This window comes from Gobio gobio (assembly GCF_949357685.1).
Source record: "Gobio gobio genome assembly, chromosome: 7".
Taxonomy (NCBI): domain Eukaryota; kingdom Metazoa; phylum Chordata; class Actinopteri; order Cypriniformes; family Gobionidae; genus Gobio; species Gobio gobio.
In genome coordinates this window covers 597652-618825 of record NC_137103.1, presented here as the reverse complement: position 1 = coordinate 618825, position 21174 = coordinate 597652, and the positions used below count along the sequence as shown (strand labels likewise).

At 37.8% G+C, this 21174-nt stretch overlaps 1 protein-coding gene across 1 annotated transcript; it reads left to right on the top strand.

Moving 5' to 3' along the window:
• The first annotated feature begins 3265 nt into the window (after positions 1-3265).
• Positions 3266-20858, top strand: LOC307129680 (NACHT, LRR and PYD domains-containing protein 3-like). The gene is made up of 9 exons (XM_079822306.1): positions 3266-3371; positions 6200-6426; positions 9897-10010; positions 10413-10526; positions 10806-12776; positions 14750-14923; positions 16637-16810; positions 17268-17314; positions 17435-20858. Exons 2-9 carry the CDS (start codon positions 6248-6250, stop codon positions 17956-17958), a joined length of 3297 nt encoding a protein of 1098 aa, XP_079678432.1. The 5' UTR covers positions 3266-3371; positions 6200-6247; the 3' UTR covers positions 17959-20858.
• Positions 20859-21174: the final 316 nt, after the last annotated feature.

Here is a 21174-nt window from a genome sequence, read left to right as displayed (position 1 = left end):
GGCTATTGAGAAGATCAGCTACACCTGATTGGGTTTACAAGTCATTTTTAGAAGGGGGTGATTCTTTTTCCAACTCAGTGATTCTGTTTTTTAATTTTTGGTGAATCTTTCACTTGGATGTTAGGGTAGAGTGGGGGAAAACACAAGGAAAATGTGACATTACAGTGAAACAAAACATAAATGTGACTAGAATTGCCATCCCGGTTTTGAGTGACTATGGCAGGAGCTCAGCCTTCATAATTAATTAGTATTTTGACTGAAAATATTTTTGTACAAAGGGGCCGTTTTGCCCTAGCGGTGGGCTTAGCAGTTTGCTTCATAGATCAACAGCAAAATGAACAGACTAGTTTTTAATCTCTAAAAGTAAAAGGCAAGTAATGTATCAACATGTATAGGCCTATATATATATTAATATTTATTGGAGGAATGTCCAACATATCCACATTTTTAACATTTCAATTTATACAAATGACTAGGGGTGTAACGATTCGTTTTAACAACGATTCGATTCGTATCACGATTTGAGGTTGTCGATACGATTCAAGGACGATTTTGGTTCATTTAGAACGATACGATCCGAAACGATTCAGTGACCTGAAATCGATTCAGTAACTTTTTAGCCAAAAATTGTGTGACTGAAATAAATATCTGGATACTGCTCAATGCAGGTGAAGTTTCCTAGATTCCAGTTGTTTCTTGTAAGGGAATCAGGTATCAATTAATTATGGATATAAACAAACAAGTAAACAACAATTAATGGCAAATGCATTCAAATTTTATTTGAATAAAGTGCAACCAACAGTTTAGGTTGAATTAACAGGAAGTTAACCTTTTCTGCTCTCATTTTCAATATTCAATACATATTCAATAAAAGCACAGTAAGTGCAACCAACATTTCAACAGTAGGTTAACCTGCTACTTCTGCTTTTGTTATCCAACATAATAATATTACAATATTAATATAAAAAATAAAGTGCAACTAACTTCTCTTCAGGTTTAATTAATAGTAGGTTTACCTGCTACTTTTGCTGTTGTGTTTCAACATTAAAATAATACAAATACAATATTAATATCAAAAATAAAGTGCAACCAACATTTCTTCAGGTTGAATAAACTGGCTGAACCTGCTACTACTCTCAGTTTAATAAACAAACAATATTTAACAAAGATAAAATGTAACCAACTACTCTTCAATGACTACATATTTCTTTTTCAAAAATATCAACATGATCTGACCGCAGAACACTTCTCTGTGCGTTCACTATGTCTCCAGCAGTACTAAAACTCGCTCTGCAGGCACACTGGTGTCAGGAATGCACAGGTAACATTTAGCAAGGGTTGAAAGTACAGGTAACACGTTACTAACTTAGCTCTTTCTCCTGGTGACTTGATAATTTCTCGCTCGTTGGCTTCTCCTCTGCCATCCGCCATGCTGTTTTGTTTTCTTAGCGCTGCTGCTGGTGCGTGCGTGGCGATGATGTCACAGATAGGCAGACTGAATCGAGTAACGTTTAACGCCTTTATCATTAAAAGTGCTAAGAAAAAACATCCATTTAAAGTCTGACGTGCTTAAATCCAATGCGTTATTTCCTATGATCGATACAATCGATTGATTACCTTTTAAAACGATGTTAGATCGATATATGTCGTCCGGAAGGCCAACTTGCCGAGCACAGATCGATGTAGTTAGATCGTAGGAAAATAAATCGATACATCGATGTAGTAGATGAATCGTTACACCCCTACAAATGACTGTAGAGCGGTGTATCCCCTGACTCGAGGCTGCCAGATAGGCTGCAGATCCAGCAGGAACACAGGCTGCTAGGAGCTTTCAATGGCAAGTGACGAGGTTTTTTTTCTTTCTGTTAATTATGTTTATGCTTCAAGAGCGATGTTTTGTGAAGTTATTATGAATCGCAAAAATGTACTAATGGCGATTAGCCAAATATAATCGTAAATATGAACGCTCGTATGTGACAGTACATTCCCACATGAAAAAATACTATAGTAAAATTACAGCAAAGCTAAATAACATTAGCAATGGTCATACAGGTCCACTTGCAGCATGTTTTGTCCACTATATATGCGAAGAACGAATGAGGAATCATTTTTACTGAGGTAACGTTAGGCTACTGTCTCAAATACGTTTTCACATTGCCATAATAGGCGTGCTAATGTTGTTTTCCTCAGCGTCCAGCATAATGACAGAGAAACGGGCTCTGATAATGCATTACTAATGTTAGCAATGACGACTCGCCGTTTTTATTTACCAAACAATTCCTTAACGTTACCTTTTCAATTCAATGACCCACCTCCTCCATCTGCGCTAACCTAACGTTACTTTGCACGAACATGCATAACTTTGTTCGACTGTCATGAATATTTGAAATGTCCATTTACATTAAGTTCAAGTTAGCCAAACATAGATGAACCTTACCTGTCCAGGAGAAAATTAGCAACGTTGGCATCAGTCTTCAAATTATTCTCTGTTTTCAGCCGTCTCCATCTTTCAAAGGCATCTCTTATACAAATCCTTGTTTTATTTCGGACACTGTCACGACGTTTTTCTGATTCATAACGAGGTCGTCTAGGTTTCGTAAAGTTAGACATTGTTTATCCAAAAAGTTTGTAGCTGCAGCTGTGGTAACTAGAGCAGAGCTGGCAACCCGAATGCAGAAACACTACTGACTTCGTGATTGGTCGATAGGTGGAGGGTGGGGCTTCAGGCCAAAACACAACATGACAACATCAACATCAGTTGAGGGCTGCAACTTCACTTTTAAAATGACAATATCTTGGCCGGACAACTGTTGTCAGAGATATAAGTATTTGAAATTAACATGATTTCTTAATGTCTTGTGACATATCAGGGCCATTTTATGATTAATTGAAATACATTTCTTACATACAGTTCCTTTAAGTGTAAAACAAAGGATTTGATAGACAGAAATATGTTATTATAGTAATTATGATAGAGCAGGTGAAACACCGCCCTCTGGGGGGCATTTTACCCCACAAGCTATGACTTTAGAATTTTTTTTTTTTTTTTTTGGATATAATTATATTCCTTAAAATGTTGGCTTTAATGCAATTATCTACAAATTCTCTATATTCAGTGCAGCCATGTCTCATACAATACAATAAGCTATAATGAAAGACATGTAACGTGCAATGGAAAAACCCTTCTTCCCAATAGTTCCGCATAAGCCCCGCCCATTGGCCCCGCCTACCTGCGCCGGAAGCCCCTCCCCCTCGAAGGTGAGGCGGACCCCGTGAGGAACAGCGGCGGTTGTTGTTGTGCTATGTCGGGCAGGAAGTCCAAGCGTTCGCCTAGGACCATCGAGCTCAAACCTGCCTTATCACTGAAGCCTGTGAGTAACTCAGGAGCTTTCCATGGCCGCTCGCAGTTTCAATAAGTTGTACGCACTCACTCATTCGCCCTCAGACACTCTCTGACATTACAGTTTCTGTCGTTTGGAGTGCAGTGGGTTATATATTAAAATATATATTATATAAATGACAGAAGTTGCTTTCTGTTTCAACATGCGGCTGTGAGAGACTCCGTGTAAGTGGTTTGCGTCTCTAGCTTTTATGACGCGAAATGAATGTTATATCTTAAGGGCTTAAAGACAGCAGAAAGCTCATCTTATATTTGAAGAGAGATCTGTGCATTAGTGTGAATGATCTGCTGTCTGAGATGTCATCATAATAATCAAACAGCAGTAAAGATGAGGAGAAAACTCACTCACTGAATGCAACACGTTCGGGTACTCTTAAATACTGAAAACACTCTTGTTTATTGCTTGTAATATGTCTTTTGCTCCTCTTTATTATTTGTTAAATGTTTAAATTTTATTTTAAATCTTTAAATTATTTTTTATTTTAAAAGTACTTATAATTACATACTGTATATAATTAAATCAAAAAGGTTTTAATTTGTATTAATAATATTAATAATATTAATCATACATTTAAAAAAAAAAGTAGATCATAAATCGTTTTGAAATCAGGGCCCATATGTATAAAACTTCTCAGAAATGAACAGTCTTATGCTTTGACTTAAGTGTCAAAAAACTCTTGGACTTGTCTAAGAGTAGGAGACTTTTATAAAGAAGTTAAAAGCAGCTTTCAGTAAAGTCTAAGACTGATTCTTAAGTGCTGACTGAGGTGGCACTTCAGTCAGTGTTGTGAACTAAGGACTACACTGATGTCAACGCAAAATGGCCGCCCTCACTGAACCAGCCAATAGTGAGGCTGCAAGGGTGACGTCACAGCAGCTTGACATCAATCATTTAAAGTCATTATAGTACAATAATTTAATTAAGACACCGAAACTTTAATATTTAAATGTATTTTTTAAAAATGCATTGTGCAAAATGATCATTTTATTATTATAATAATAATAAGAATAATAATATATATATATATATATATATATATATATATATATATATATATATATATATATATATATATATATATATATATATATATATATATATATATATATATAAAGTAGATAAAATAAATAGTTCACTTATGACTGGTTATGACCACCTGGACTGAAAATAGCCATGGTCACCCCTATACTTAAAAAACCTGGCCTTGATGACACAGCCCTGAGTAACTTAAAGGGGTCATAATTAAAAATTCTCATTAGTATTGTAAGAAAACACTCATTTTACCTGGTCAAAACCAGCTTAGTTTTCAGCAAGTCATTTCAGTGTATGTGACTTTAAATGCTAATGAGCTTTGCTGACCCCGCCCCCTCTGCTCTGTGGGGCGTTTGGTTCGGCCCGACACAACACCACAACACACGTGGAGTGTTGCCTTGACAACAGTTGAGGGTATATTTTCGAGAAATAATGGCAACGGGAGTCTCTGAGGACACATCTGAGCAACCTTATTGGTTCACTTTTAAATAAACTTTTGCTGATAATTTACTCACTCCATGTCATCCATCCCCATGTCTTTCTTTCTGCAGTCAAAAAGAAATGAAGGTTTTGGATGAAAACAGTCCAGGGTTTTTCTCCATATAATGGACTTCAATGGGCTCCAAACGGTTCAAGGTCCAAATGTCAGTTTCAGTGCAGCTTCAAACGACACCAGATGATGAATAAGAGTCTGATCTAGACAAACCATCAGCTTCTGAGAGAAACCCAGCAGTATTTATGCTATTATTTTACCTCTTATCAGACGAGCGTGATCATCTCTGAGCTCCGCCATAACTACCGCTAAGTGAGGTCAAAATACGAGTGTGGTCATAGATATATCGATCGTAGATGCCTCATTCTACTGATCAGTGCAGGCGCTAATGAGGCATCTACATATACATCTATGACCACGCTCGTATTTTGACCTCACTTAGCGGAAGTTATGGCGGAGCTCAGAGATGATCACGCTCATTAAAGCCCATTAAAGTCCATTATATGGAGAACAATCCTGGAATATTTTCATCAAAAACCTTCATTTCTTTTCGACTGCAGAAAGAAAGACATGGACATTTTGGATGACATGGGGGTGAGTAAATTATCAGCAAAAGTTTATTTAAAAGTGAACTAATCCTTTAAAGGTCCCATGGCATGAAATTTTCATTTCGTTTTAACATAAATATGAGTTCCCCTAGCCCAGGGGTTTTTAACTTATAAGACATTGGGCTCCCTTTTGACATAACCCACACAATGGCGCAAATGGCGCGAAATCCAGTGGGCTCTGGAAAGACTAATCTTCACCGTACTTTAGACAGCAGCAGGTCTGGGGGAAAAAGAGTTCCCGGGACAAATTGTTCCATGTAATTGCACACGTAACACAGTTCAGTGGTTCTGGCGCTTTCCATAGGGACCCCATGTGTCAAGCATCATAACGCTGTAGTGACTGACAGATGACAAACGTCTTGGTTCCTCACTTAACCCTCGTTCCCTGATGGAGGGAATGGAGATGTTATGCCCCCCCGCCACAAGCCTGAACCACCACTGAATGGAGCATAAAACCACCATCCTCAGCATAAAACCTGGAAGACCACCATCTTATATACCCATATGTATGGGGAGTGGCTCAGCATGCCAATTCTACATGCCAACACGACATAACATCTCCATTCCCTCTCTCAGGGATCGGGGGTTACATCAGTGACCAAGATGCCCTGTAAGTCAATTGTTTTTTATGTAGAGCCTGTGACTTATTTTGAGCTCTATTTAAGATGCACTGACATGCCAAGGAGAGAGAAGAGGAGGGCACTGACTCTATAATGAGTCGCTGTGAGGAGAGAGAGGAGGAGGAGGAGGAGGAGGAGGAGGAGGAGGAGGAGGAGGAGGAGGAGGAGGAGGAGGAGGAGTCTCCAGTCTCTAGCTGTGTGTCTATGAAGAGTAACAGCTCCATGATCAAACCTCCTTCCTTTAGTGATGGAGCGGGAACCTCTAATTATAGGTAAGATATGTCTTTATACCCTGATGCTTTTCCCTTTATAGTAACAAAACCAGTCTTCAAATGTACAATAAGCCGATGAATAAACCGGAGAGCTGTATATTTGGGGGTTGAGTTTTGTATGTTTAATGATGAAAGAATGACCTCTGACCTCAGGTAAGTGTGATCATGTGATGGTTAATGCACTGCTATCATGTTCTGTTCAAGGCAGTATATTATTTAGAGTATCAGTAGACTAAATAACGAGGATGTGCACACATTTAAAGGGGTCATATAATGGTACATGCACTTTTACAAGTTGATTGTACGGAAATGTGTGTTGGCAGTGCCTGTACACAACCATCCCATAATGATAAAAACCGCTGAAGACGCAGTGGCTGAGTTTTGTTTTCGAAGGGAATATTCCCCCCCGATCAACGTCAATGCTTTCATGTTTGCGTGAATCATTTCTCACCAGACTGCTTTATAAACGAGGGTCAGTATAGACGGTTTCATCGGACGAACAAGCGTTGCCACGGTTACGCGCCGGCCCGAAGTTAACTTCCGGTCTGTGTTTGTTTATGGTCTGGCAAGGGGATAGTATGGCGCACTACTCAGTAGAAACACATTTATGACGTACTATTCTTGGATAACATGATATAAATATTAACGATCAAGCAGAGAGAATATGACACCAGCGCAAAAACAGTGTGTGCGACTCGCCAAAAAGCCTTAAATGCTTCATAAATATCCAGCATACGAAGGCAGCGTCTAATGTCATTCAGCCTGTATGTCTAATGTAATTTACTTGCTATTTATTTTGCTTGTTATCAGAAATAATCTACTCTGGAGGTGATTATTCTGGCTGCGTTCACACTCGGCATTAACATGCGATCACCATGATCATCAGCCAATCAGGGCGAGTTTACATTTGTTCATTTCAAGTGATCGCCATCTGGATAACTGATCGCATTTGTTTCCCGCAAAATATTTAAATGTGCCTTTATCACGGAGTGCAAAACAACTTTCGCTTTGTCCTCTATTAATGGCAGTGCCGAAAGAGCACAGGGTTTTTTGTGATGCCTTCATATAGCCTGGATGCCAGCCGAACTTAGCCCCGCCCACAACATTTTTACTCGGACAGTTCGGTCTGGACTTGATCGGTAGAGAAGTAATTATGAAGCTGTTCGGACCAATGAAATTGTCAGGGCGGGCTTTAGACGATGATGGACAGATGATAAACAGTAACGTCATCATCCACGTCATCAAAGGCGCTTGGGTTTAATTTGTTCTAATCCTTAACGGAGAACTTGTTCGTATATGCATTCACCTTTACTATTTCTCTCAGAAATGATGATCGTGTTGGTAAGTACTCTGTGTATCCTTAAATTCTTTTTTTACAACACCGGCAAAGATCGTTTACACTCATATTTTTCTTCTAACGTTAGGCTACTTATTCCAGCGTGCGTGCAGACAGGGTTGTCAAGTTTTTACAACAAAACCCGCCCAATTGCTAACGTTCCTCAAAACTAGCCAAAAACAAGCCCAATATCTTTCCGGAGGGGGTTCTCCGGAAGAAGAAAAAAGGCATTTGGGGGGTAAAATATGTGTTATTTTGGCAGGGCTGGCAGCTAAAAATCGCATTCCTGGGTCTGTATATCACATAATTGGGGTCGCTTCAACCCGTGGACTTGGCAACACAGTGCAGTTGAGTTCTGTTGACATTTGACAACTAACGTTATGCGTCGCTCCGTTGCTCTGATTCGTTGTAGATCTATCCAATTGAGGTCTTTCCTGGTTCGGTTTAAACACGCCCCATAATCACAGCCCAACGGAGCAGATCAGACTCATATTCTGACTAGAATTGAGTATGACGACGTCAGGCTAGCCTTCATATACAATCAATCTCAAATAGGGCACTTTATCTAACTTACATGTTAACTTTCCCAACATTAATCTTATGTTATGAAACAAAGAAACATGTTATTCTGATGCATTGCATGATTGAAGGCGAGCGCACAAGCATTTATAGATACTGTACAGAAAACGGCATTACACGGTCTTTAAAGGGTTAGTTCACCAACATTTTTTTTAATTCTGTCATTATTACTCTCCCTCATGTCGTTCCAAACCTGTAAGACCTTCGTTCATCTTCGGAACACAACTGATGATATTCTTCTTCTTCTCTATGGTCTTACGGGTTGGGGTCGACATGAGGGTGAGTAATTAATGTATGAATGTACATTTTTGGGTGAACTAACCTTTTAAGGGGGGCGTTTCCCCCACTCTATATTGCAGACAGAAATAGGAGATTATTTATAATAAACATGCTGAAACAATAAAAACATGTAAATTAAGATAATGCTGCCCAATTGAAATGAAAGATGATAGCGCATAAGAAAGATAACGCAGCCTCTGTTGTTGTTGATTCTTTGCGGACGTCTACCGGAAGTTATGTTTGGGCCACAAAAGCGCGCATGCGCAGTAACGTTTGTTTATGTTGTTGCCGTTGAAACCGTCTATAAAGCAGGTTTTGCTAAGAAGCTGCTCTTGAAAAAAGGATCACTACCAACTATTCGTGTTCCTGCTGCACCTCCAGAAGAAGTGAGTGTAACGTTTTATTAACCTTTATATTAATCTTTGCAAATCGCTTGCATGCTTCACGATGAATGTGGCTAAAGTTTACAGGGTAAGTTACATTACAGCATGCTTTCTGTGTATGACGTTCTTAATATAATTCATAATCCCACGTTTATAATGAAAAACGCGTTATGGTTGTGTTATTGCAAACTGTGTACGCTGGTGATAAAGTTAACGTGGTAACACTACACTATGCTTACTTTTGTAGATGGTTTATAACTGTGTCTGTTACTGATTAAGAAGTAATGTAAAAAAAAAATCTTATAACATAACATCAATCTGTCAATGAACTAACGTATACATCAGTAAACACATAGCATTCGTATCTCACTGCTACTCTGCCAGTACAAAGATAGATCAAAGTGACATGACGTTAACCAACCATTCAGAAACGTCCTGTTCGAACTTCGTTGGGTTTGTGATCTTGTTCCTGGTCCGACTCCGGTTCAAATTGGTACGTTTGCACAGATGTGTCTTCAGAGACTCCCGTTGCCATTATTTCTCCAAAATATACCCTCAACTGTTGTTAAGGCAACACTCCACGTGTTGTTTCAAAGCCCCACAGAGCAGAGGGGCGGGGTGAGCAAAGCTCATTATCATATAAAGGCACATGCACTGAAATGGCTTGCTGAAAACAGAGCTGTGTTTTCTTACAATACTAATGAGAATTTTTAATTAAAGTATATTACAAACTTTTAATTTAGACACTAAAGAATCACATTAACTTATACAAAAATGGCATTATATGACCCCTTTAATGTATAGACAGACATCTGTCATTCAAATCTCCGTTTTATGAGTTTTTGGGTAATATTGCTAAAGTCATGTTTACTCTCTTAACATAATATTTCCAGACACCACACCCAGACAGCAGCTTCTCCAGTCTCTAGCTGTGTGTCTATGAAGAGTAACAACTCCATGATCAAACCTCCTTCCTTTAGTGATGGAGCGGGAACCTCTAATTATAGGTAAGATATGTCTTTATACCCTGATGCTTTTCCCTTTATAGTAACAAAACCAGTCTTCAAATGTACAATAAGCCGATGAATAAACCGGAGAGCTGTATATTTGGGGGTTGAGTTTTGTATGTTTAATGATGAAAGAATGACCTCTGACCTCAGGTAAGTGTGATCATGTGATGGTTAATGCACTGCTATCATGTTCTGTTCAAGGCAGTATATTATTTAGAGTATCAGTAGACTAAATAACGAGGATAAAACTGAATTTATGGAAGTGCCAAGTTACTATCTTGTTTTTGATGTGCACACATTTAATGTATAGACAGACATCTGTCATTCAAATCTCCCTTTTATGAGTTTTTGGGTAATATTGCTAAAGTCATGTTTACTCTCTTAACATAATATTTCCAGACACCACACCCAGACAGCAGCTTCTCCAGTCTCTAGCTGTGTGTCTATGAAGAGTAACAACTCCATGATCAAACCTCCTTCCTTTAGTGATGGAGCGGGAACCTCTAATTCGAGGTAAGACTAGGGCTGTGAAAATAGTAGTAGTAATAATAACAATAGTAATAAGGTCATTTTTCTGTGATTGGTCATGATTATCAGCACTTATTATAAAGAACGGTAAATGAGATTGAGCTTTTTTTCTGCTTTAGACAAAATAAAAAGCTAGTTAGAATATTATTTTTTATTTTATTAATTTGGGATGTCAATGTTTTATCACTGTAGCATGTGTGCCAGTTAGTGTGGTTGAGATATGAAGTGAGTGGGGTTGTTTTTCTCTCTTGTTTTCTCTCACAGCTCCGCTGCTGATGTTCTCTGTGCTGCCTGCTGGGAGAGGAAGGCCAGAGCTGTGAAATCTTGTCTGATCTGCACTGAGTTTTACTCCCAGACCCACATCAGGCAGCACTACGCAGAACCAGCCCTGCACACACTGGTGCAGGGGACTGGAGATCTGGAGCAGGATTCACAACAACTAGTGGATGATGTCTTGCAGAGAGTCAAAGAGAAACACAAAACCAGTATGAAAAGGAAGTACGAGAGCTTATTTGAAGGAATCAAACTCCAAGAGACCGAAACCCTCCTGAACAGTATTTACACACAGCTCTACATCATAGAGGGAGAGAGGGGAGGAGTGAATGAAGAACATGAGGTTTTACAGATGGAGAAAGCCCCCATAACACAACACTTACAAGACACTCCAATCTACTGCAATGACATCTTTACAGCCTCCCCTGAACCAGGACGTGAGGAGAAAGAGCAGATCAAGACTGTTCTTACTAAAGGCATCGCTGGAATCGGAAAAACCGTCTCTGTGCAGAAGTTCATTCTGGACTGGGCAGAGGGAAGAGCCAATCAGGATGTAGATTTCATGTTTGTGCTTCCATTTCGAGAGCTGAACTTGATCCGAGATCATCAGTACAGTCTTCACAGACTTCTGCTGGACTTTCATCCTGAACTTCAAGATCTGGACTCAAGGATTTATGAGCAGTGTAAAGTTGTGTTCATCTTTGATGGTCTGGATGAAAGCAAAATTAAACTTACGTTTTCAGATAGTAGGGAAGTTTCTGATGTGACTGAGACTTCATCAGTGGATGTGTTGATGTCAAAGCTCATGAAAGGAGAGATGCTTCCCCCGGCTCTCATCTGGATCACCTCCAGACCAGCAGCAGCCAATCAGATCCCCTCCAAATACATCAACCGTCTGACAGAGATTCAGGGATTCAATGAGCCTCAGAAGGAGGAATATTTCAGGAAGAGAATCAGTGACGAGCATCAAGCCAGCAGAATCATCTCACACATTAAAGCAGCAAGAAGCCTCCACATCATGTGTTACATACCCGTCTTCTGCTGGATCTCATCCACTGTTCTTCAAAACATCATGAAACAAGATCACTGTGCAGAAATACCCAAAACTCTTACTGAAATGTATATACACTTCTTGATTATTCAGACAAATATAAGAAATCAGAAGTATGATGAGAGAGATGAGAGCGATCCACAGAAACTCCTGCAGTCAAACAGGGAAGTGATTGTGAAACTTGCTGAACTGGCTTTCAAACAGCTGATGCGTGGAAATATCATGTTCTATGAGGAGGACCTGAGAGAGTGTAGCATAGACGTCACTGATGCCTCAGTGTATTCTGGGATTTGCACTGAAATCTTTAAGGAAGAATATGTGATTTATCAGAAAAAAGTCTACAGCTTCATTCATCTCAGCTTTCAGGAGTTTCTTGCAGCCTTTTATGTCTTTTTCTGCTATGTAAATGACACTTCTGATGCATTGAAGGTTTTTGATTTACTTCATAATTTACATAAAGGAGTACTGGATAAAACTCTAAAGAGTGAGAATGGACGCATGGATCTTTTCCTGCGATTCTTACTGGGCATCTCACTGGAGTCCAATCAGAGACTCTTACAGGGGCTACTAACACACACAGAGAACAGCTCAGAGAGCATCAAGGCAACCATAAACTACATTAAAGACAAAATCAAAGAATGGAAAAACACACTTTCTGCTGAAAGATCCATAAATCTGTTCCTCTGTCTGCTTGAAATGAATGATCAGACTCTGCACAGAGAGATTCAGGAGTTTCTGAAATCAGAGAAACACTCAGAAAATGAACTCTCTGCTGCTCACTGCTCAGCAATCGCTTACATACTTCAGATCTCAGAGGAGCCGCTGGATGAGCTGGACCTTAAGAAATACAACACATCAGATGAGGGCAGAAGAAGACTGATACCAGCGGTGAGAAACTGCAGAAAAGCTATGTAAGTACAATTTCTGTGGAGTCTCTGCAATTAATACAGGGAGTGCAGAATTATTAGGCACGTTGATTTTCTGATCATATTTTTTTTCCAGGCACATTTGACCAATTCCAAACCACAGTAATCCTAATAACTACTATTGATTTAGTATTTAATAATGTATAAGTGATATATAATTGTTCATGAAGGCTGGAAATGAAAATCACCTTATATTCAGGTGTGCAGAATTATTAGGCATGTTTTCTTTTACAGATAAATTGAGCCAAAAAAGAGATTTAACTCAGACTGAAAAGTCAAAAAGTATTAAATGCCCATGAGAAGGATGCAATACTAATGCAATACTAGACATTGCAGTTAAGGCGTGACCATTGGACAGTGAAATGCTCGTTGGGTCAGCAGGATCTGACAAAAACAGGTGGTGAAGAAAAGACACCTGTTAACTGCAAAAGAATTAAGAATTAAGGTGAAGAATTAAGGGTGAAACCATCAGGAACCCTTTAGTCTCCAGCGCCACCATTTTCCAGAGCTGAACCTACCTGGAGTCTCCAGAAGTGAAGGTGTCAGGATCTCAGAGACTTCAGTTAGGTAAAGAATCCTAAAAAATGACCCCCACTAGATAAGAATCACAAGCTGAAGTGTTGTAAAATACATGAAGAAGGTTTTTTTATAGGCTTTATGGACAGATAGGTTGAGAATGACTCTTGAAGGACCAGCACCACATCCTCTAGTACCACTGTTTGAAGAATTCATCTTCCAGAATCTGGCAGTACGTTTTGGGAGTTCATTTTTAGTCCATCTCTGCAAAACGGACTTCAGGATGGACTAAAATGAACTCCCAAAACGTACTGCCAGATTCTGGAAGATGAATTCTTCAAACAGTGGTACTAGAGGATGTGGTGCTGGTCCTTCAAGAGTCATTCTCAACCCATAAAACCTATAAAGCCTATAAAAAAGCAGGCTTCATGTATTTTACAACACTTCAGCTTATGATTCTTATTTAGTGGGGGTCATTTTTTAGGATTCTTTACCTAACTGAAGTCTCTGAGATCCTGACACCTTGCACTTCTGGAGACTCCAGGTAGGTTGCAGCTCTGGAAAATGGTGGCGCTGGAGACTAAAAGGTTCCTGATGGTTTCACCCTTAATTCTTCACCTTAATTCTTCATTCTTTTGCAGTTAACAGGTTTCTTTTCTCCGCCACATGTTTTTGTCTGACCCTGCTGACCCAACGAGCATTTCACTGTCCAATGGTCATGCCTTAACTGCAATGTCTAGTATTGCATTAGTATTGCATCCTTCTCATGGGCATTTAATACTTTTTGACTTTTCAGTCTGAGTTAAATCTCTTTTTTGGCTCAATTTATCTGTAAAAGAAAACATGCCTAATAATTCTGCACACCTGAATATAAGGTGATTATCATTTCCAGCCTTCATGAACAATTATATATCACTTATACATTATTAAATACTAAATCAATAGTAGTTATTAGGATTACTGTGGTTTGGAATTGGTCAAATGTGCCAGGAAAAAAAATATGATCAGAAAATCAACGTGCCTAATAATTCTGCACTCCCTGTATTGTGAAACTTTAGTCTTGAGATATTATATTGCTTAACACAAATTTTGGTGTAAGTAATTTGCTTTTTAGTAACATGAGAAGTTTTGCATAAGAGTTTTTAAATCACTTAGAAAGTACAAGCTAAGACAGAGACACAGTAAAGACAAACAGTGTTTTTGTATGAGAAGTGCATTAACCGGTAAGTTGAGTGTTCATGGAAAAGTTGTCAGCTTTTCTTGAAGATATACCATCATCACTTCCTTGAATTTGATGCGGGCAGCAATTGACAGCCAGTGGAGCAAGAAAAGGAGGGGTGTAACACAACATGTTTTGGGTTAACTGAAGACCAGTCACACTGATCCCAGTAGTCCCATTTGATCAGAAAATATGTTAAATCTATTAATTTTCTATCTTTCAGTCTTGCCGATTGCAAAGTCACTGATCAGTCCTGTGAGACTGTGGCATCAGCTCTACAATCATCAGACTCTCCCCTGAGAGAGCTGGACCTGAGTAACAATGACCTGCAGGATTCAGGAGTGAAGCTACTCTCTGGTGGACTGAAGAGTTCAAACTGTCAGCTGCAGATACTGAGGTATTTAAAGTCGGCATGAAATCAATTTACAATTCGTATTTTTATATTTAATATTGTAGTTTTTACTATAACTGATTTATCTGTTTTAAAAATTAATTTACCCTTATAATCTTTAATAAAATACATTAACCTTCCCTCCCCCTCTAAATGATTTCTCTTCTCTTCCTGTCATGTGCTATGGCTTGAGGGCGGGGCTATCACGCTCGGTCTCGTTTCTGCGTCGCCTCTTAGAAACCTGTCACTGATCGTAGCAATACGGTGGTTTGGTGCATTTTTTTCGGTATACACAATACCTTCTTCAGGAAGGACTTGAGTCAAAAGGGAGAGCTGAGAAAATCGTTTTACAGAAATAAAGCCATAAAAGGCTTAAAATTAGTGAAATCTGTAGCATAAACAAGCGAAAAGTGAGGAAATATGCTTAGAAACATATGTAGAAAAGATTTAAAGAGAAAAGAAATGTATTTAAGAGTGAGATCAAGTTTTTCTCGTTCTCATCGTCAGGCTCCTCAATAAAAAAATTATTGTCAAAACGGCATTTATCCTTTGAATTTTGTGATAAAATGGACTAAATACTTAATATGTTCGTGTGGGAACTAGGATTGAAGTGTGTTCCGTGCTTAAAACAAGCCAACTGTTAACTGTTAAAGATTGCATTCGGAACCGTTCGGTACATGCTAACCGAAACGCTACGATACGAATACGTGTACCGTTACACCCCTAGTGTGTGTATATATATATATATATATATATATATATATATATATATATATATATATATATATATATATATATATATATATATATATATATATATATATATATAATATTAGGGATTTGATTCTTAATTGTCCATCTCACAGTACAATTAAAATGTTGTTTTAGTAAACTTGAAACTAAAGTACAGGTAAATATTTAATTGTCCATCTTATTAGTCAACTAAATGTATGACTGCAAATCAATTAAAATTATTTACAACAACTGCAAACAACTAATGAATTGTGATTTTTATTGCAGCATGTTGTTAATTTTAACATTGGCAAGTAATATACAGACATTGATGCATGTGCAACAACAATAATGTGCATAGTTCTGATCTACTGTTTTAACATATCTTATTCTTAATAATAATATAGTTCGTTTCTATTAATATGGAAGGCTATATGCTTAATATGTAGCTCTGTTTGACACATTTTGTATTGGGGGTCCCTGCTCCATGTCTCTATTGCCTAAGGGGTCCTTGCCCTGAAAAACATTGAAGACCCCAGTGTTAATGTTTTGAGTATGTTCTACTTCCTATTTGGACCAATAAACTCCTCACAAAAAAGTAGATGATTAGAAATGTATAATATAAAATATGATGGTGGAAGATACTGTTCATAATCACATAATACAGGTGAAACCACACAGGGCCTAGATTTACCAATTTACCAAACACAGTTTTCCAAGCATAACTGAACACATTCTCACCTTGCCTAGAGAATTACATCTGCACTGTTCACTATCATGATTGGGAATAGAAATTAAATCTACTGTTAATCTATGCATACAGTGACATTTTTAAGGAAACACTAACAGATGAAGAGTAACATCTGTTCTGTACAATCTGTACTGAAAGGTGTATATATTTAATTGATGCTAGAATAAAAGAAAAAACGTTGTAGTCTTTGTAGACTGTCTATTCTAATAACCTCGAATTGATGTCTGTTTTTAAAGATTATCTGGCTGTATGGTGACACAGGAAGGCTGTTCCTATCTGGCTTCAGCTCTGAGTTCAAACCCCTCACATCTGAGAGAGCTGGATCTGAGCTACAATCACCCTGGAGATTCAGGAGTCAAGCTACTCTCTGAGAGACTGAATCATTCAAACTGCAAACTGGAAATACTCAAGTGTGTAGCATAGCAGTGATGGTGTATTATGGAAACTAAGTTATGCAAAATGTCTTAATTGTTTAACTATTTGCACATAGAAATATTTTTATTGAGGTACAAAATGTATATTACATTTGCGCACACACAAACATATTTACTTCTGCGCAATGTAAATATTTTAAAATAGTTTTTAAGTTGTTTATTTTTTATTTTATTTTTTTTAACAAAAAAGACATCTAAAAATGTCCACAAAGGAATATTTTGAATATTTATTTAGCAATTTATTTATTAAACAAGTTTGTCCTCAAACTATAGTTAAGTATGCACACACGCACCTAGGTCATGTTAAAGTGACTCCCACTTGTCACATTTGTTTTTAAGTTAGAAAATAATCTTAACAAACAAAGTTGCATTGATTAGTCAAAATTTAAATGTATGGTACAAATGTAATATTGTGTGTTTGTGTTCTTTCTAGTTTGGACCATGGAGAACATTTCAGAATCACACCAGGACTACAAAAATGTTGGTCCTTTTGTTGCTTTACACACACACACACACTCACACACACACACACACACACACACACACACACACGGTCATTGATTATAAGAAATAAAAATAAATCTCTCTCCTTGTGTGCAGATACCTGTGGTCTTACACTGGACACAAACACGGCAAACAATCATCTCTCTCTGTCTGAGGGGAACAGAAAGGTTACACGGGTGGAAGAGGAGCTGTCTTATCCTGATCATCCAGAGAGATTTGATTGCTTTGAACAAGTTTTGTGTAGAGAGATTCTCTCTGGACGTTATTACTGGGAAGCTGAATGGAGTGCGAGGGGAGCTGGATTGTCAGTGACATATAAGGCAATCAGAAGAACAGGAAGTGACTGTAGGTTTGGGCTCAATGAAATGTCCTGGAGTCTGATTTGCTTTGATAACAAATACTCTGCCTGGCACAGTAATAAGAGAACCAACTTAACTGCCCCTTCTCCCCCCTCTAATAGAGTAGGAGTGTATCTGGACTGGCCAGCCGGCAAGTTGTCCTTCTACAGTGTCACTGACACACACACACTTATTCACTTACACACATTCCACTCCACATTTACAGAGCCCCTCTATGCTGGATTTAGGCTTTATCCAGATTCTTCAGTTTCTCTTTGTTAGAATGAAGAGCTTTATGATGTGGATATATCTTATATATTTATTTTACCCAAATGCAGGTAAAAATGGAGGGTAACAATGTCAGATCACTAGGCAATTTGGCAGGTTATGTTTCACAAATCATGTTCACTCAAATTGCGCAGATTTAGTGCACATACTCAACTCATGAGTCAATATGAATATTAAATATAGCTGAATTTATTATTTTCAAACAATAACATTTATAACATTTTAGACATTTATAAATTGACTCGTTCATAGGAGTCAAATGGAACATTTAGTCAGAACCTCAAGTAAATTATTTTGTTTTGTTGTCTAATGTTTTGTGTTCAGAATCATGGGAGAACCGTGATCTGTTTTTTAAAAAACGGATACTATTCTAACTTCTACTGATAGCATTGTTTCTAATATTAAAATGTATAATCTTTAAGACTAGCATGAAGTCTTTATACTAGGGCTGTAGTCGAGTCCAAGACTGGTCAAGACATTTATATAAGGAGCTTAGAAATAAGGTAACAATGTTGTTAAGAAGGACTAAAGCAAACTTTTATATTAATTTAATATGCTGTCTACATCAAAGGCTTGTGACACAGGTGTCCCCCAGGGCTCTGTTCTTGGACCACTGCTGTTTACACTCTATATTAATGATCTCCCTTCATTGTGTAGCGAGGTGGATGTTCAAATGTATGTGTGGCTAACAAATTAACTAAGGTCATGAATAACATTGCAGACTGGCTCACCTCTTCTTCTCTTACACTTAATGTAAATAAAATGGTGGCAATGTATTTTACTAAAATTAGAAAACCAATGACCTTTCCATGTGTTTTTGTAAAAGGAAAAAATATCAAAATAGTAGATTAATTCAAATACTTAGGGGTCATTTTGTAACCAACATTCGGATTTAAAAAGCATATAAGAATGTCTAATATTTTAAAATGCAATATCTTGAAATATGCTCACTTATGATGCAGCAAAAATATATATGGATGCAATGATTGTTTCTCATGTTAACTTTTGTATTTCCTGTTGGTCTCAAAAAAGTGAAACAACATTATCATTAAAATCACTTTATAACCAGGCTGTAAAGTTATTAGATAAAAAAAAAGACATCATCATTGTCAAATTTTTAGGCGGTTAAATATATAAAATTTCGAGAATCTAACTGTGTACTCAAATGTACGGTTAATTTTTAAGATCCTCAATAATAGCGCACCTCCACCACTGAGGCGATTTGTACAGCTCTGCTCAGAGCAGACTACCATGACATCTAGGTCCAAGTCTAAGTCGAAATTACTGTAAATGTAATTTAATGATGATTGAAATTGCAAAATAGCCTTGAACAATTACTAAATAAACTGCAAAATGTTAAGTTTTCATATATATGCACGGATTGATTCTGACAGCACTGCACAAGCTCGCGGCGTCATTGGCTGAACACTATTCGCTAGCAGGGTTCAAAGTCCAAAGTGTGAAAAATCAGCTGAAACTGTGCTACTCATTAGTTGCTCGGTAACCTTTTTATGGATGGATTTGAGAATGTGATATGGTTTAGTGCGAGTATATCTGACGTGCTGAATGTTTTGGAGTACAGCAGAGCTTTCAGATTCTCAGTAAGTTAAATGTTTTTGTTTTTGTCTCTGCTATAATTTGAGTCGCTTGCAATTAACATTTGGGAACGCAACATGCGACAAACATCTTCCCAAATTCATAATGAGAATAATTTATAAATTTAAGGTCTTCCTGCGTGTTTCTGCCAAAATAAAAGCAATGCTTATTTTTTTTAAAAGAAGTCTCTTATGCTCACCAAGGCTGCATTTATTTGATCAAAAATACAGTAAAAACTGTAATATTGTGAAATATTACTCCAGTGTAAAGCAGCTGTTTTTTTTGTGAATATATATAGTAAAATGTAATCTATTATTGTGATCAAAGCTGAATTTATCATCATTACCCCAGTGTTTAGTGTCACATGATCCTTCACAAATCATTCTGATATGAGGATCTGATGCTCAACAAACATTTATGATTTTTTATCAGTGTTGAAAACATTTTCAGGATTCTTTGAAAGCTTTCTATTTCAGAGAAATGCTGTTCTTTTGAACCTTCTATTCATCAAAGAATCCTAGGGAAAAGTGAGCATATTCAGCATAAGAGTTGAATATTAACACCTGATCACTCTTGTGGGTTTGCTACTGTTACAATTAAAAACCGTATAAGGGTAAAAACATGACAGGCAGACATTGATATTAGCTGTGTGAATTATCAAGAATTGACAATAGTCAATCGTATTGGTGGCACAGAGGGGCCCCCAAATAAAAATCTGCTTAGGGCCGCACAAAGGCTTGGGCTGGCCCTGGTCTGAAATGATCCTCTGACCTGAGGGACTTCTCTCAAAATGTTAGAAAGGTATTATTAGAAAACCAACTATGTCAGCACTGATTATGTTAATGCAGGGCTCCAGACCGTGACTAAATATTGGCATTTTGCAACCTTTTTCCTGCTGGTTCGGCTGAATTTGGTTGGAGGTCGCACTGGTGCCCAACTGACAAGAGCTGCCATTTCTGTTACATATGAGAAACATCGAGCGGCAAATGAAAGCGGAACGGAACCGCGCTACTCGTTTGAGCTGTGCTGGACCGTTTCTCAGCTCGGAGCAATAATAGACATCGCAGCGCGAGCTCATGGGCCGATCTCGATCACGCCACACCGTTACTAAATAGCTCTGGAGATCCAGTGAGAACACATTTGAGTTCACCTCAGTATTAATAACATCGCTACTGCAAGATCTAGTGGAAGTGTTCGGTGCAGAATCCTCTGTTATAAATAGGGTTGGGTATCGTTTGGGTTTTTTTCGATTCCGGTGCCAAACCGATACTTTTAAAACCGTACCGGTGCCTGAACCGATACTTAAAAAAAAAAAAAAAGGCCACAAAATAAGGTGGATGACATTAAATGGCTTTTTATTTATTAATTTATTTAAATTGAACCATTTATTAAAAGTTTAATGTATACTTAAATGTATGAATATAAATAAATACAAAACACACTTTACTTATTTACAAATTATTATTGACTTATTTACAAATTCACAGTAAAACCTAAGCCCCCTAACCCAACTACAGGCCTAATTTAACTCTAAATAACAGTTACAGTAATAACAGCAGTAGTCTGTATTCTTGGTATGTGTCACGGGGTGAGGAATCACACGACAAGGCAGGC

Coding starts and splice junctions, on each gene's coding strand:
- LOC307129680 (XM_079822306.1), top strand. CDS start 6,248: ATGAGTCGCTGTGAGGAGAGAGAGGAGGAGGAGGAGGAGGAGGAGGAG. Junction 10,011..10,412: donor GCGGGAACCTCTAATTATAG/GTAAGATATGTC, acceptor TAATATTTCCAG/ACACCACACCCAGACAGCAG. Junction 12,777..14,749: donor AGAAACTGCAGAAAAGCTAT/GTAAGTACAATT, acceptor TCTATCTTTCAG/TCTTGCCGATTGCAAAGTCA.